General features: G+C 43.0%; 1 protein-coding gene across 4 annotated transcripts in view; it reads right to left on the bottom strand.

Moving 5' to 3' along the window:
- Window positions 1-754: 754 nt before the first annotated feature.
- swt1 (SWT1 RNA endoribonuclease homolog) overlaps window positions 755-18,079 on the bottom strand; it is a 46,168-nt gene continuing 28,843 nt past the window's right edge. For all 4 annotated transcript variants that reach the window (XM_079505188.1, XM_079505190.1, XM_079505191.1 and 1 more), the window contains 3 exons: window positions 17,181-17,244; window positions 16,737-16,804; window positions 755-2,103 (listed from right to left, as the gene is read on the bottom strand). In XM_079505188.1, the coding sequence (XP_079361314.1) occupies window positions 1,983-2,103; window positions 16,737-16,804; window positions 17,181-17,244 (253 nt within the window). In that variant the 3' untranslated portion in view covers window positions 755-1,982. The remainder of the gene's footprint in view (window positions 2,104-16,736; window positions 16,805-17,180; window positions 17,245-18,079) is intronic.

Below are 18,079 nucleotides of genomic sequence, written 5' to 3'. Positions count from 1 at the left end.
GTGTAAATGTTAAAGGGGAAGCTTACCTGAGGATAACCTATGATCATGTGTCCCTGGTCTCACATTACGTGTTACAAAAGCATACACAATTTAAGCTTACCTATGCATCCTGTAGGTCAGCTAAGACGCAAGGGCAAAGTGTGACTTTAAGACAGGGGGACAGGGCAATGATGGTGCGTTAGTTCATTTTCACCCAACATAAGAACAAGACAGAGTAGGTAGTAATATGAACAAAGAACTTTATTACAGAAATTGGTAGAAAAAACTAATTTCAGATTCCATGGCGACCACCTTGAAACTCTTTTTCTTAACTTAGAATATTACTTCCTGCAGAAAGTAATCTTGTGTCAGTGACTTCAGGGTTCGAATTAACTACTCCAATTCTATACTTGACTGGGACCCCATCAGGTCTATACTTGGTCCCCTCGACACCATATCTATTGTTCGCCCACAGAATAAGGACACTAATAAATTATAGGTCAGATTTATATATAAGAAAAAACAAAAAAAAGAAGTGCTAGATTAAAAAGATAAAACTATGGTTATTAACCCATTTTGGGCGGGAACCCCTTTTGGTGTTTCAAGCTTTATGTTATACTTTAGCTATTGAAAAATAGCAGATCTACAAGCTCATAGCGCGCCACCGAGTGGCGCGCTACGAGCTTGTAGATCTGCTATTTTTTTTAAATCGTGAAAATATTTATTTCAGAAAACTGGAGGATTTTTTTTTTAATTTCGACGTCAGGCCTAAACACCACCTGTCTTCTGGCCTCTCCTGTGTGTGTCCTTCCTCTTTCCCCTCCACCTCCCACTGACTGACCTCTTGACAGGAGTTTAGATGATCTGCGTATGACACAGCAGCAGCAGCAGCAGCAGCAGGTGTAATCTCAGCCTGCATGCAGCCATCACCGGGGCTCTTATCTACTTAGTCACCACTCACCTCATGCATAGACACATAAAAAGTATACATGTGTTTGCATGTGTCCCTGACCCTGAGCTAGATATTTAACTCCCAACTCACACATGCTCACAATGGGACGCATTGTGAGCTTGTAGAATCGATATTTTCAAGGAAGAGATTTGGTGTAAAGGGGAAAAAAAGAGGAGACCAACTACAGACCTCTGGGGGTCCCCAGTCAATGGGGTGTGGTTAAGGCCTTCTAACAATATGAGGTCCAAAGCTGCAGGAAATCTTGTAATACGCATCTGCCATGAGATGCCAACATGTCAGCTATGGCTACTGTAGTTGCACTGTAGCTGTTTGGGACTATAAAGAGGCAGGAAGGAAAATACTTAGTATTTAATACTGATATATAAAATAAAGTCTCACAAAAATATATATTTTACTCAGTTGTTTTAGTTTTTTCTTTTTTGCCAGGAGAGCTGAGCCTTGGCATGGCATGGCATGCAGTGGTAGATGAGTACAATCGCAATGTCACAAGTGAGAGTTTACACGGTCAGCAAAAATATAACATCATCTGTGACATCATCCGACAGCATACAGTATCTGTAAATACTTGGTATTATCATTTCCCTGAAGCTATCTTTTCCAGACAGGTGATTAGCCTGTAAGGATCTACAGTATAGTATAGTCTATTTTACAGATGTGGCACCATGGTAAGAGAAAGTATAAATATGGCTTCAGACAGTTTCATTAAACCACCTGCTACTTATTGCCAGCATACAGTGTACTTTCTAGTTTTCATCATTGAAAAGAGTGAACTGAATCATCAAAGGGCCAACAGCTCCTTGCAGGTTTTTGCATAAGTAAAAACGTATGTAGTGCAAACTGGAAAATACCAAATACAAATAAAAAAACAGCCAGTAAAAATAAAAAATCAAGTTATTATACTAAACGCATAACTCTTTGTATAACAAAGAACATATTATTATTCACTCCAGCAACAAATATTCTATTTTTATAAAAACAAAACATTGGTAATAAAAATGTAAGCTTCAAGTAACTGGTAGTTTGATCCGTCTCAGTCGTGTGTGGTTGACGCCATGATGGTGTCAGAGCCATCCTGACCCATGGCCTCCACACAGCGCTCCAGCCTAGCTTGGAGCTCCTCCAGCTGGATCCCCCCTAATCTCAGCTTCTCCCTAGAAACAAAACACACACACACACACACAATTAACAGCCAGATGAATAACATAGAAAGGGAACTGGCGGGAGAAAGAGAGGAACAGACACAGTCTCAAAGTGAAAGAAAAACTAATTGAGACAGAGAGAGACATTTCCCAGAACACATCCAGTGAAATGAATGTCTGTCAGTATGCTGGGAGAATTATAGCCACCACGTGAGAGCACGCATGCCACAGAAAATACACTGCAAAAACTGGGGAAAAAAATAAAATTGTCAGGTAGGTAATATCCAGAACAAGTGTATTTTACATAACATGAACACAGTATGCAAAAACATGAACCTTCTGCGCAAATGAAAGAATAATGAAAATGTCACGCCACAACCAGACCACATGAAGACCATCAATAACTTCACAACTGCTTTCAGTTATGAAAGATGAGACAAAACAACAACGTTGGGCATAGAGGGTGAGGTAGGAGGGAGCATGGACAAGATGGCACGCTGACTGAATGTACTATTCACATAGAAATGTTCTGTCCAGAGGGAACCGCACAAAAGAGCTTCTGTTCATAGCCTCCAGAGGAAGGCATGGCTGTTTTTATGGAGGCTATTTATGGACACATCTCTCTCAGAATTTTCTGAAACGCCAGCACACACAGATAATTTGTATAGATACATGCAAGCACAAGCGCGCGCGCACACACACACACACACACACACACACACACACACACACACACACACACACACACACACACACACACACACACACACACACACACACACACACACACACACACACACACACACACACACACACACACACACACACACACACACACACACACACACACACACACACACACACACTCTACTGGGTCTCGTGGTTTTGGCAACAGGGACACTGAGGACGCTTGTTGCTTGTTTGTTCACGGCTTTGCTTTTGTTTCCATTGGAACGTTACGTAACCACGGGGACAAGAGGGAAGGAAGAAAGAAAGGGAAGGGAACATGTCACTTGTTGACGCCTCCTCTTCCTCTCCCCCTCTCCCCAGCCTACATCCATCCCTCCACATCCACCACCACCAACTGTTCATGAGTGTTTATGTAACCCCCAGAGATGACAAGAGGCGTTATATGGACTGTTTTCTCTTTTATGTTTTAACCTGATGATAGGCTAACATTGTTAGCTTGTAGATCTGCTATTGTCCGTGAAGAGATTTGTTGTAGAGGGAAAAAGGAGGGGGTACCCTGGTCAACGTATATAGGGTTTAAGACTAAGTGGTTAAATCATTAGCATATTGCATGGGTCTGTGCTACGGTACATCATGATGTGGCCTTGCACGGAGGGACTGAAATGTGTCGGTGGGTTTACATTGACCAACATATTTCTTTTTTTATAATTCAAATGTTTATGTATTTTTCAAAATGGTACAAGATACGGTATTTAGTATAATGCAGCATATGCAATGATCTTAATTAGAAAATGGCACAAAACCAGCTGCACACCCATGAAAAATGTGCACGTGGTCACTGGTCACACAAGATTGCTGACATACACAAAGTGCACACATTGACACAAACCCATTGGCCCATACATACACATTGTACACTCAAAGAGCAAGAGCTGTGGCCCTTTTGTATTACATAACTTACGGCATGAACTTCAACTCTAGCATCGCTAATTCTGGTCATAACAGGCTAACATTAGGCTATTTTTGGTGAAGAGATTTGGTGTAGATGAACTCTAACATCCCTATTCTGGTCATAGTAGGCAAAGTTTAGGCTATTTTTGGCAAAGAGATGCCACTAACACACGGTTTGGCTACCGTGGCGACCATCTCAACTCTTCATCTGCATCATATACTATGATGTCATCATAAAGATTGAGAGTCAGGGATATCAGATGGTGTCGTCATGGGAAGTAAACCTTTTTTATGTATACAGCGTTCACCCTACTATTGAAAATATGTTTTAATTCACATGTCCAATGTATCCCTTAAATCATGAGCAATCAGCTACTACAAGAACACATATTAATGAAAATATACACAACTGTACAGTATATTATACACTGTAAATTAGAGAGCAACCACACAATTTTCCAGTGCAATTCTCATACTTGTGTTAGACCATACGAGAGCATATGTAGCTACATGCTGTAGGTCTTCTGTTATGAGATAAAGAATACAACATGTTCACCTGAATGACAAAAGGCATGGTAATGAAAACCTCACACAGACACCCCTCTGGGGAGAGAGAACTACAGCACATGCACCACGCATTAAAGAGACAGGGCTCCAGAGATGATGCTTCCAAGCTTCTATTTTTATCAAAAGCATTTGATGTGGAAGACATCCGTTCCCTGCAGCCCATAAACCTGTCAGGTCCATGCCAGTCAACAAGCAGAGGAAAGAGGCAGACAGGCAAACAGGCTGGCAGCCAATCAGGCGTCATCCTCTCCATCGTTTAACCACTTTAAACCTGTCATCTATATTTTGGGATGTCATCATGAGCAGAAATATTCACACATTTTCAAAAAGTTAATTTTTTCTAAAAAAAGCCAACCTGCAAGCGACACGATGCGATGTGTTGCGAGCTTGTAGATCAGCTATTTTTGCCACGCAAAACCGGCATACAATGAAGTATAAAATATCACTTAAGTGGTTAACCTCATGTCAGCGCACACTGACAATATGGTTTACATGAAACTATAGTCCCCCATTTCAAACTTTCTTTTGTCCATCTGGAAATAGAACAGTGAACTTTGGAGTGTACCTCGCAGCAAGCATTACAGCCTCATACCGGAATGGCAGTTAATGATAACAGGCTGGGACTGGGGTCGTTCGCTATGTGTGCACTGTGTGCAGGGAACAAGGGCATTGTGAATGAGTGCATGTGTTTGGTCCAACTAGTCATTGGTCCGAAACACGACAACCCACCTCAAACCCTAACCTAACCATAACCGCAAGCACGGGAGCAGGCGCTAGTCCGAGGTGCGGACGCATGTCGAACCAATGCTCTGTCGGACCATAGTATGCCTCCCATTGTGAATAACACTTATGTTAATGACAGAATTAATGAAGTCATTGATTGGTGGACCCTCTTGTAAACAAGTGTAATACTTTATGCTGTCGTCCACTCACAGTTGACAGTTTTTGTATCGAGTTGTACTTGAAATGTACTGTAATTCTGCAAACTGTTAAAATACTTCAAACAAACGACGGTTCGGTGGCTCAAAGGTAGCAATTCCACTTTGATGTTCAGAGGGACATTATTAGGACTATGATTTTATTGTTTTGATGCTGTAATAGTCGGTGGACTTTCATCAGTGTTCAACTGGTTGAACTGAACTGAACTCAGAAAGAACTGACCCTTGGGTCTTAGCTTTGGTTACACTTCTACATAATATGCTGCTACTCTATATCCAATATCTAATTTTAGAAAGAGTTGTCCAGCGCTGTGTGTGTGTGTGTGTGTGTGTTCGCGGCGTGGTCACGGTTCGCCCATCCGTGTGTGTCTCTAATCCGCCGGCTGGTCGTGCACACGCGAGTGTGATGGAACTGTTGCAGGTAGGGTACCAACTACAACGTTACTTTCAACTCCCTATACTGCACACAGTGCATAAACCACACAGTACACACTTTGGCTGTTCACATTACCGAACGGGCATGGACTAGTCAGTAGTAATTTATGAAAAAGCATAATGGCACTTGCCTGTAGTCTTTATATCTGACTTGGTGGTTGATAATTTACTAGGTGAATATTATGACACGTCGCTCCAAACAAATAAGAAACCATGGTTCCATTATGTGAACAATCTGTACACTTGCTGTGTTTTATTTAAAAGACTGAACAAGCATGTGTATTTCTTTTTTGTTTGTTAATCATTTGCAGTGGGGGCTGGTCATATTCCAGATACCAATGTACAGCCATGACACTACTTTGTTATAGCAAGGGCTCCACAACAACATTAGTGCCACAAACATTCCATTGCTCCAGTGAACATCGTATGTACAGATTTCGTTGGGTTTTGTGTGGTTTATTCTTCTACTTTGTTTCTCTTTATTTATGCCCACATTATACTGTATAACACATAACTATACATATACTATACACATTTTAATAATTTATTTATGTCAACATAAGAGATACAATACAAGGACACAAATATTTACAAGGTGCTGTACAGAATGCAATCAGCAAATTCCGGACAAAACCCACACACCCTTCAGGGGTACAAGTAACAGCGTCTTCGTCATATTTGGCGGATACCGATAGTAGAAGAGATTGCATAGAATTTTGCAAGCCGTTTGGCCTCTCTCTCTCTCTCTCTCTCCCCCTCTCTCTCCCCCCCCCCCCTCTCTCTCTCTCCCCCCCCTCTCTCTCTCTCTCTCCCGCTTATTACATGGCTACTTAATACATAAATTAATAAATTGACCCAAAAGGGTCTGTTATCAAGAAATAACACAGCTGAATTCTGCGATTGACCAATCAGAATCAAGCATTCAACCAAGCCATGTAATAATGTACATTAAAGGCAGGGGTAGTCATCCCTAACCTGACTCCGCCAGATGGTGGCAGTAGTGAGTTCCTCCTCCTGCTTCCATCTGGTCTCTCTCGGGCAGAGACGATGTACTCCGAACCACTACTGATCGGAGAGATATGCGCCCGCTATGCGGCCGCTAGAGGCGGGATCAACGTGAGACTGGTGACATATTGAAGCTGTGCCACAGCACAAATGTAAACACAACCTAACAAGACTACAACTCGAAATTATTATGGAGATATCAGATTTCTGTCCAGCTGCTTCGGGTTCATCGTTTCTGCTTGAGAGACCAGATGCAGGAGGAGGGAACGTGTGAACTCAATACTGCCGCAATCTGGCGGAGTCAGGTTAAGTCATCCTATCCACTCCTATAAAGACTGTTGCAGTGTAAACGTTCAACATGTGAAGTGTGCTGAATCCCCTTTAAATAACAGTGAATTGTATGATAAGAACTCTCAGTCCCCTCCGCTCCTCACATTTGACCTGGCTGTCTCATTATACTGTTGAGTGTACGAGCTGCTCTCTCCCCGACATTGCATTGCGTGGGCTTGAGGACAGCGGCACGCAGGAATAGAACTGTTGCAGAGATAAGTGAGCCGAACACTTGAGACTATCAGGAAAATATTGCTTCAAAGCTAAAACTTTCTGGCCTGGGCCATGGCTCAGTGGTCCAGGCACCTTGGCTGGTAATCCAGTCTGGCAGTGTGCCGCGGGTTCGACTCCCGATCCCGACGGCCTTTACTGCATGTCTTCCCCCCCATCTCTCTCCCCATTTCCTGTCAGCCTACTGTCTGTCCCTCCATAAAATATATAAAATAAAGGCGAAAGCCACAAAAAAAAACATTAAAAAAAATAAAAGCTAAAGCTTTCTCAACCAATGAAGCGGGGATCACAAGTGGTCCATGTTATAATTACAGGTAGACCATGCAAAAATATTTCTGTTCTGGAATATCGTTACAAACCTTTAAACTATCTGTTATGAAATGTATCAATATTGAGTAACTGCATGGCCTATTTCTCACCTAAAATGATAACGCAGATGTCGGGGGCGGCAGGGTCGTGACACTGCGACCCCTTTTCCCAATGTGAACCGGTTCAGTTCTTTTTGGTTTTTAGTCCATGAGCCAGAGCTCCAAAATTTGTGGGCAAACTATACCCTATATTAAATTGTTTATAGGATCAATACAAGTAAATTAATACATGATAAACCTTCCACAGTACGTAGTAGCTTTTTCATATTCTCGATTATTTTGCATATTTTCCTACATAATGCCTCATTTGCATATTTAAAAATGAGGCATGAAGTTTAATGGTGATAACAATCTAATATAGGTATGGTTTTGCCCACTCAATTCATAATTAACGTTTTAATTTTGGAGCTCTGGCTCATGGACTAAAAACCAAAAAGAACTGAACCGGTTTCCATTGGGAACCAACCGGTGGAAAAGGGGCCTGCCTGGGCCATATACTGTATAGCCTGTGCCCCCCCAGGACTGCAGCTTCTGCTTGCTCTGTTTCACTGTCACGGTTTGGGTTTGGTTTCCGTAGGCAGTGCTATCCAATGAAATAGGGGTAGTTGTGGTGAAATAACACATTTCTCCTACTCTCTTGCCCTTCTATATAAATAGATGCATACACATGCACATGCAGATTGCATCCCACACACATGTCAAATCATGTACCGAATAGGTTCCGTGTATAGGTGAAGTGTCCAGACTGTCCACTAGCAGAGTGATTATTGGTGTATCATCAATAATACTTCTCTATAAACAACACTATGGCTTACAGTATACACAGCAACACCCCAACAGGGATATTGCATGCAGTATGCTTCCATAATAGCAAAACTGCCAGAGCCTAGCTTGCATATTAATGTAATAATGCTGTACTGGCTGCCAGACGTATTGACGATGATGACTTGTTGTCATTTACCATACTATGAAACCGTACATTTTTGTCCGTCAGTCAGTCACTCAAAATCCCCATACATGGGAAAGCCCCCATATATGGTGCCCAGGTCTCAGTGACATCACATAATAATAAATAGATATTAAATGGGGCCCATATATGGAGATCCCCATCTGACCTCAAACCTTAAACCCTTAAATCTCCATATATTATGGATATGTCAGAACCTGTTCTGACATTCCATATGTTGATCCTTCCCCATCCATCCTTCCTCTTCGATGTCTCCCTTTTGACTGATACCTGTCCAGTGTCCATTCAAACTCTAGTCGGGCCTGCCCCAAAATGAATAGTGCAGCCGCGCCCGGCAGCCGGCGAAAACTAGAGTTCTCAACGGGCCCACCTGTCCACTCAAACTCTAGACGGGCCTGCCCCAAAGTTATTAGAGCAGCCGTGCCCGGCAGCCGGTGAAAACTAGAGTTCTCAATAGGCCCGGAAATGAAGGCCTCATCAAACCCTGCACACTCGAGAATGTCCCCGCTACCACCCTTAGACCTCCATATATGGAGCTGACCTGTTCTGACATTCCATATGTTGATCTGACCTCATCAAACCCTGAAGACATGCTCCTTATATGGCCAGTACAGAATTCATTGCATGTTGATCTGACCTCCCATGCCAAAGCGCCAGCGCTCGCCCTGCAGTCTGCCGTCAACGAGGCAGATGCATGCACACGACCTCAGGCGTCTTACTGGTTAACTAGAAACTAGAAACACATTAATTTGCTAGCTGTTCCTTCTCAATGCTTTATAAGTAAATTGTGATTCTACACAAGCAGATCGTTGTGGTTGTAATGCTACAGCAGGGCTGCTTGTTTATGTATTCATTATGCAAGTCCCAAGATTTTTCAAAACTTCATTTCAAAATCTAGAAGCTCACAACGAGTCACATCAAGCCAGTTTGGTTGTCTGAAAGCCTTTTCAGTTGCACAGGGAATCCATGTAGTTATTAGATTTTGTATTCTGGATGTGACTGTATGTGTCTCTGACCTCCTTTGGAAGATGCATCATTTTGTTCCCCCACAGGAGGTTTGCTGTGTTTTTGTTGTCAGTGGATGAGTCCACTACATGCATCCTGAACAAAGCTCCCTGAGGCCTTACATAATGCATGAGATCATACAGTACCACCAGGTTGAGCACAGCATTCAAACATTCAATAGCAAGGCAAACTGCTAGCTCGCATCACAACAAACAAAATAGCATCTGGGCGGAATAAAAATATGTTCATCAAAATCCAGTGGGCTCACTAAATCTTTCCACTGATTTCCACTAAATCTTTCCACTAATTGTGGTAAAAGCAGGAGTAAAGTGCATGCTTGGTGCCAGCGGGCCTCTTCTTTCTGAGAAACGAGGCAGCAGCTGGTGTCATGTTGAAGTGGCAGTTTTTCCATTGTGGGATCATATATTTGCATCAGTGGCACACATGCCAAACCATGTCAACCTGCACTGTAGATTTCTGACCATTACTTGACTATTATTGTATTAGTAAAATTGACATTGTCGTTGGTTAAACAGTATTACTACTAAACACTACATTAATTAATGAACTATATATTAAGAATAGAATAATGACAATTATCAGTAAGAATAACACTGTTGGTGGTACTAACAAAATAACCAACCACCAGGGTAAATAAATAAAATAAAAAATCCAGTCTCCCTCTGTGCTGAACAAATGTTGTTTTGCAGTGCTGAGGTTATGAAATGAACAGCCTAGTGCACGCGCGCGCGCGCGCACGCACGCACGCACGCACGCACACACGCACACACACACACACACACACACACACACACACACACACACACACACACACACACACACACACACACACACACACACACACACACACACACACGTACACATTTAGAAACAGGCAACATAAATAGAGAAAGCATAATGGCCTGGACACATAATCCCTTTAATGTACCAGCTCAGTTCACTCTTCGGTTACAAACAACACGCAATTTGGCTTCCTAGTTGGTGTGTGTGACTGTGTGTGTGTGTGTGTGTGTGTGTGTGTGTGTGTGTGTGTGTGTGTGTGTGTGTGTGTGTGTGTGTGTGTGTGCGTGTGTGTGTGTGTGTGTGCGCGCATCCTGTTGCTTTCTCCCTCTGCCTAGTATCTCTATGCAAACTGTCTACCATGTGGTTTCATCCAGCTCCACCTCTCCCACGCTTGCTGACACAGTTGCTCATGTCAGGTCTGCGTCTGCTACAAACATAAGACATGCTCAATACTTTCAACACAAGGTGTACAGAGGGCTGTTACATAATCAACTAGATAAAGTGACCCTCGGGGCACAGGTCTCCAGGGCAGGTCAGGTTGTGGCCTCCTGGTGGCCAATGTGAAAAGGGTGCCATTTCTTCTTACGCCTTGGATGGCAATTGGATGATTTGAGGCATTTTGTTCCAAAAATGTGTTTTGCAAAAATCCACCTGTTGGTGGCGCTATAACAGGCAAATGTGAAAAGGGTGTGATATATTCCTCAGCCTAGTAGGAAAGTCTGTGAAAGATTTCACATAAATTGCATGCTGCGTTCATGATTTGAGGCTTTTTGTTCAAAACGGGCCAATCCTGCAAACTTTGAAAGCTAATGTTAGCCAATTAGGATGGAATATAAAATATCGGACAGATCCGGCTTCAAGACATGACTACCGGTATAGAGATAGCGGGATTTTTGGACAGAATCTGGAGGAGTAATATCAAAAAATGTTTTTTCAAAAGTCGGCCTCCTGGTGGCACTATAACAGGCCGTTCTGGAAAAGAGACCTTTTTACAGTACAATAATGTTTCAAGTTTACACTGTACACATGTAAAATAAACGGCATAAACAATAGTTTGCCTCTTCTACAAAACATAAAAGTTACTGTCGCGCGTGCCAAGCTGTCATTCGCTTGTATTATATCGTACTTGTATTACTTATTTATTTCCCACCACGGAGTGACGGCAGTAACCTCGCGGCAGACTATCCAGCATGTATCTTCCACCTCGGAGGAAACTCTGGTGCGGCCGGCAGTGTCGGTAGGCCAATCAGAAGCAGGCGGGGCGTTACCATGTCTATGCTCGGACGTAAAAAAGATATACGTGTATCTGAATCATCTAATGTAGTTTCAGGACACTGACACTTCCCAGCCAGGAAGCCAGGACAACATCAAAGTCATCATTTTTAGAATACAGAATGACACTTTGTCTGAAAAGCTCCAGTGTGTAACTTTTATAATTTGGGGAATTATCATTAGTGTCCTGGTGGTAGACAGGATGGCACCCAGTTTAGTTCATTTTGAATGTTGCACTTGAGCATAATATGGAACTATGCTGATCTCTGTTTAAATGTTGTCTCGCACTGATTTGTACAAAGGTCTCAACTTTGCAGGTTAAAATAAGTGTTGAGAGAATATGAATCAATATGAAATATGAAGTATGGTTCCCTGCATTGTTTTTTATTAATAAAATGTTTGTCTGCTGCTCTTTATCTGTGTTGCTGAGCCATAGCCTGTTTCTGTATACCTGGCTAATAGAGGATAAACAGTACCCAATAAATAAAGTGATGCTTGAACACACACACACACACACACACACACACACACACACACACACACACACACACACACACACACACACACACACACACACACACACACACACACACACACACACACACACACACACACACACACACACACACACACACACGGTGGAGAACAATGGAATCGCCGTCGACACAACAACACCAATGTCGACCAGCCAGGCGACGACCAACAACAACAACTCCGCTGGCATCCTTCCTCACCAGCCAACCTGCACACCCATGCTGAATATACACGCTGACGTCCCGGTTGTGGATATTATATTCGCAAGAGCCGAGCGCGTCCCAGGCAACAGCAGGATGCGGAGGAGTGATCTAACGTCGGCGGCAGTCGAGGCACAAGACACGGTCAACACCACCATCTACAGGCGTGACGAGTCTCCACATCCAACCACGGGGGACAACGTGGCTGGAGACGGACCCAATCGGCCACACCGTGATACTTTACCTGCTATTTTTCCAGTCGACACCATGGCTCAATCAACCCCACCAGAGCCCACAACAAACCTGGACGAGGGACCCCATCCCCCACTCCCGCCACCCCACGGCGACCCCCACGCACCCCCCACCCTCCCCCCACGGCAACCCGCGGCTACTACAGACATCAACAATGGCCCTCCGCTCCCCTACTTCACCACGGAGGAAATAAGCACCATAGTCAGAGCCAACGGACTACATATCTTTCACCTGAACGTCAACAGCCTTGGACCCAAAATGGCTGAAATCAGGCATATGTTTCAATGCGGTAAGGCGAACATCATTAGCTTCTCTGAAACTAAACTTGATGAGTCAACCAAAGACCCAGAAGTTGAAATAGAGAACTATTCTTTGATCAGAAACGACAGAAACAGGCATGGTGGTGGTGTGTGTATGTATATTCTCAAAGACACTGAATATGTTACTCGTACTGACTTACAGCATGATGAAATTGAAACTGTGTGGGTTGAATTAATTTTCAAAAAGGCTAAATCGGTATTAGTGGGCACCGTCTACAGACCGCCTGACCAACATGGGTTCTATGATATACTTGAGGGGTGCTTAGCTGAGGAGGAATGTGTAGAGAAAATCCTGATTGGCGACTACAATACAGACATGCAACGTAAGGAAGCACCTGTGTTTAAGTCATTCAGTAAGTTCTGTGATCTACATAGTGTCAGTCAGCTAATTACCCAACCCACTAGAGTGTGTGATTCTACTCAAACTGTCATTGATCTCATTCTGTCCTCGAAAAAAATCCAGAATCTCCAAGAAAGGGGTTATTGTATGTGGGCTTAGTGATCATTTTATGATATTCTGTACCCGCAAAATACAAAAACTTAAGACCGGCTGCCACAAAACAGTCATATCAAGGGACCTCAAAACCTACTCTAGTGAGGTCTTTAACCAAGTATTGGAGAGTCTGGATTGGTCCGATGAGCTTAAAAGCACACTTGTCGAAGAAGCTTGGCTTGGCTTCAAAACCAAATATACATCAGTACTGAACAACATGGCTCCTTTGAGAACCACCAGGGGCAAAACCCGCTCGGAACCATGGATGAATTCGGACATACTGGCTGCAATGAAAGCCAGAGACAAAAAATGCTCTGAATTTCTAAAATGCAAGTCAAAGCTAGCCAAGCACTTCGACAGTGTTCGCCAAGCTCGTTTGAACAACCTAAATACCCAACGAATCAAGCTAAGAAACAGTGTAACTGCCATGACCAAATCAGCTAAAAGTAACTTCATCAATGATAAAGCACAGGAAAACAAAAACAATCCTCATGAGCTCTGGAAGCTACTAAACAATCAACTAGGCTATGGTCAGAAACTAAAAACCAGGTTTTCAAACATAAACATCAAATCGGACAACACTCTCATCACTGACAACCTTGATGTGGCCAACTACTTGAATATCTTCTTTACAAACATAGCAACAACTCTGGTTAACAAACTGCCCTCCCACTCTGGGCTCTTTGGTGTAGAGCACATCACAACCTTCTACAGAAACCTAGGTGTTTGTAAAGACGATTTTAAACTAGTTATGGTAACAACTGATGAGGTAATTAATAAACTGAGTGCCCTCCAACCCCACAAGGCCACAGGCCATGACAACATTCCCTCCAAATTTCTCAGAGACTCAGCCATCTCTATAGCTCCAATCATCACCCACATAGTAAACCTCTCCATCAAACAGGGACAGGTCCCCCAAGATTTCAAACTGGCCAAAGTAACCCCCTTGCACAAGAAAGGGAGTAAATTAGACCCCGGCAACTACCGCCCTATTTCTATTCTTAGTTCCATCTCGAAAGTGATGGAAAAAATAGTCTATGAACAGGTTGAAAAGTATCTTGCCACTAATAAATTATTGTACGAGTTCCCATCTGGCTTCAGAACATCCCACTCCACTGACACATGCCTTCTCTATTTGAGCGACCACATCAAACAAGAGGTGGACGCTGGCAAATACTGCGGCATGGTCATGCTGGACCTCCAAAAGGCGTTTGACACCGTGAACCACTCCATACTGGTTAACAAGCTAAAAGCAATTGGTTTCGATAGCACATCAGTGAGCTGGATGCAATCCTACCTGGAGGGGAGAGAACAGATGGTGGAGTGAACGGAACACTGTCCCCCCCCCTGCCAGTGAGCTGTGGCGTTCCACAAGGAAGCATACTAGGGCCTCTACTGTTCCTAATATATGTAAACGACATGACTTCAGCTTGTGACTGCAACTTGTTCCTGTTCGCAGATGACTCAGCACTGCTGGTCTCGGACAGGGACAAACTGCAGGTTGAAAATGCCTTCAGCTCTGAACTCGGTAGAATCTGCACCTGGCTCGCTGATAACAAACTATCTTTACACCTGGGAAAAACTGAATCCATTCTCTTTGGCTCTATTAGTAATCTCAGCAAGGCAAATGGCTTCTTGGTTAGAGTGGGTGACAATGTTATCACACGTAAAGATGAAATTACCTACCTAGGTTCCATCCTGGAGGCTAATCTTTCCGGTGATAAAATGGCCACCAACGTAATCAAAAAGGTCAACCATAGAACAAGATTCCTTTACAGGATCTCCTCACTGGTCAACAAAAACACCTTGAAGACCTTAACAGGAGCCCTTGTACAGGGTTTCTTTGACTATGCATGCACCTCCTGGTACCACAGCACCTCAAAGGCCCTTAAAACCAGGCTCCAGACTTCCCAAAACAAACTGGTCAGGCTCCTACTTGACCTAGCCCCCCGAACCCACCTCACCCCTGCCCACTTCGACAGGCTGGAATGGCTTAGGGTCGACGACAGAGTACAGCATCTTGCAATGGGTCTGGTCCACAAGATTCGATACACCACCAAGACACCCATGTACCTGTCTAGATACTTCCTTAATGTTAACGAAGTCCACACCCACAACACCAGAGGGAGTGCAACGAACCATGTACAACCCAGATTCGGCACAAACAAGGGACTAAATTCTTTTCGCTCCTATGCCACCAAAATGTGGAACGCCCTACCAACTGTCATTAAGACATGCGAATCCCTTGACTCTTTCAAAACCGCTCTCAAAGGGCACCTACGGACGGCTGCAATTCGAAACTGGCCCCTGTAAAATCGGAATCCCTCAAACACGAACGCAAGGACAACACAAGAGACGGTCGCGGCCACACAGCCAACTCAAGGTATGGGCACTGAGCCAACTTGGGGACCCAACGCAAGGACAACTCAAGAGACGGTCACGGCCACACAGCCAACTCAAGGTACGGCCACGGAGCCGACTTGGGGACCCAACGCAGCTCCTCCAAGGAAAACAAACAAATGAACGGAGCTGAACGTGAATCCCCCACACACACACACACACACACACACACACACACACACACACACACACACACACACACACACACACACACACACACACACACACACACACACACACACACACACACACACACACACACACACACACACACACACACACACACACACACACACACACACACACACACACACACACACACACACACACACACACACACACACGACTGCACTTTTAGCCCAGTCACTAATCAATGCAGTGGATAAGATACAGTATAGATTATCCCCTTAAATTACAAATCACTTCAAATGATGTCTGACAACTTATCATGCATCCATACTAACACATTAACATTTTCACAATTTGAGCGCATTAGATCCCTACTACTACTACATTAAAAACTCCCTTCCTGTGTGCCACTAAAATCCACATTGTCTTGTCTAGCACAACTGTTATTGAATAGATTAGAAAGTAATACTTCCTGTTATACTGCACTGCAGTTATGTAATGGCCACTGTTTCAAACACTTCTGGAGTCATTTTCACTTCTACTTGGACTTTTGTGTGCACCTGGGACCCCACACAGTTTTTACGTTGCCTGACTCAATATTTAGTTATTGGATATTATGAATTTGATTCAACAGTCCATGAATTGAAAATCACTCCAACAATACACGCCATATTGCTTCATTGCGCTATTGGTATGTGTTATCGGTATTAGCCCAAAGGTACAAGGTAGATCATGGTATCCAAAAAAACCTCACCTGTACTCCTGTTGTGCAAAACAATCCAATAGGTCCTTGACAGTGAACTTGGCATCCATGGTAATACCCTGAAACAGAAGGATGTAAGCCAACAGTAAACTTAATGTCAAAGTGAGATACACAGTGCAAGACTGACTTTTGACAGGAGAGAATAAATCTAGGAATAGCACGGAAAGCTTAAATCTCTGTATTGAAAGACATTTTCCTCAATCAGCAAAATTAATATTGGACACCAGATTTGGACATAATACTAGATTATACATTAATTCATTACAAAATCAAAATATAAAAAATATATAATAATGTATAAAGTATATTCAAATATTGCATGGTGAAAAGAATAGAATATTCTAGAATAGAAATAGAATAGAACATGACGCAATTCACTTAAATTCAAATCAGCAGGCTTAAAAATGTTTGTAATAATTAGGCAGGACTACCAACCTCAGAGTAGATGAGGGTGTGCAGTGCCTGGGTCTCCTCACAACCACTGTTTGAGGACAGAACCCTGAAGGAGACAAAAGAGGGTTGAATTATTATTGTGAGCAATATTATGCAAACGGACCTTATCCTTGCGATCAATTTAGAATTATTTTCCATTAGAAGCTAGTGATTGTGGAAGTGAGAATTCTATTCTGAAGGAATAAATCCCTTTCAAGTTAAAATTCCTGCCTGATTTCCTAATTTTTTTTACTTTCAAAACAGCAGCTCTTTGGTGTGCTGATGCAATTCATTACAGAATTCTACAGTAAACTGTGCTACTACAGTATGTGGAATATAGAGGACCAGGACCACTTTCTCATGACAGAGCATCATGGCCCATTTTCACGGTCCACTGCCCCTCGCATACAGGCTGGTGTCTGCCCTGGTGTGTGACTGTGAATGTGTGTGTGCCACTGCACAATGTAAACCACTTTGGATAAAAGGTGCTATATAAATGCATCATTTACCATTTTACAGTATATGCTGCATGAAAGTGCATACAGTACTGGTGCTCCAATTACGTGTATTCAATTCTACGTCAGGGGTTCTCAAACATCTTTTTATATACGAGGAGTTTTTTTGTTTTGTTTTGTTTTGGCTGAACTCACACTTTTCAAAGTTTAAACAAAGCATATGAGCTAACATTGGTAGCCTTAAATAAGAATATATATTTATATAAAATAAATGTACAACACTGTGATTCCTGCCGTCTTATCAATTAATCAATAAAAGCTACGAAAGTGAGCCTATGAAACAAATTGTTTTTTTCACTTGTCAATGTGTGCCCCCATCCCCACCTTACCATGACCCCACTTGGGGTCCTAACCCATAGTTTGAGAACCTCTGCTCTATGTACACAC

The sequence above is a fragment of the Electrona antarctica genome (genome assembly GCF_951216825.1).
Source record: "Electrona antarctica genome assembly, chromosome: 7".
Lineage (NCBI taxonomy): Eukaryota > Metazoa > Chordata > Actinopteri > Myctophiformes > Myctophidae > Electrona > Electrona antarctica.
This window is presented reverse-complemented; position numbering and strand designations above follow the sequence as displayed.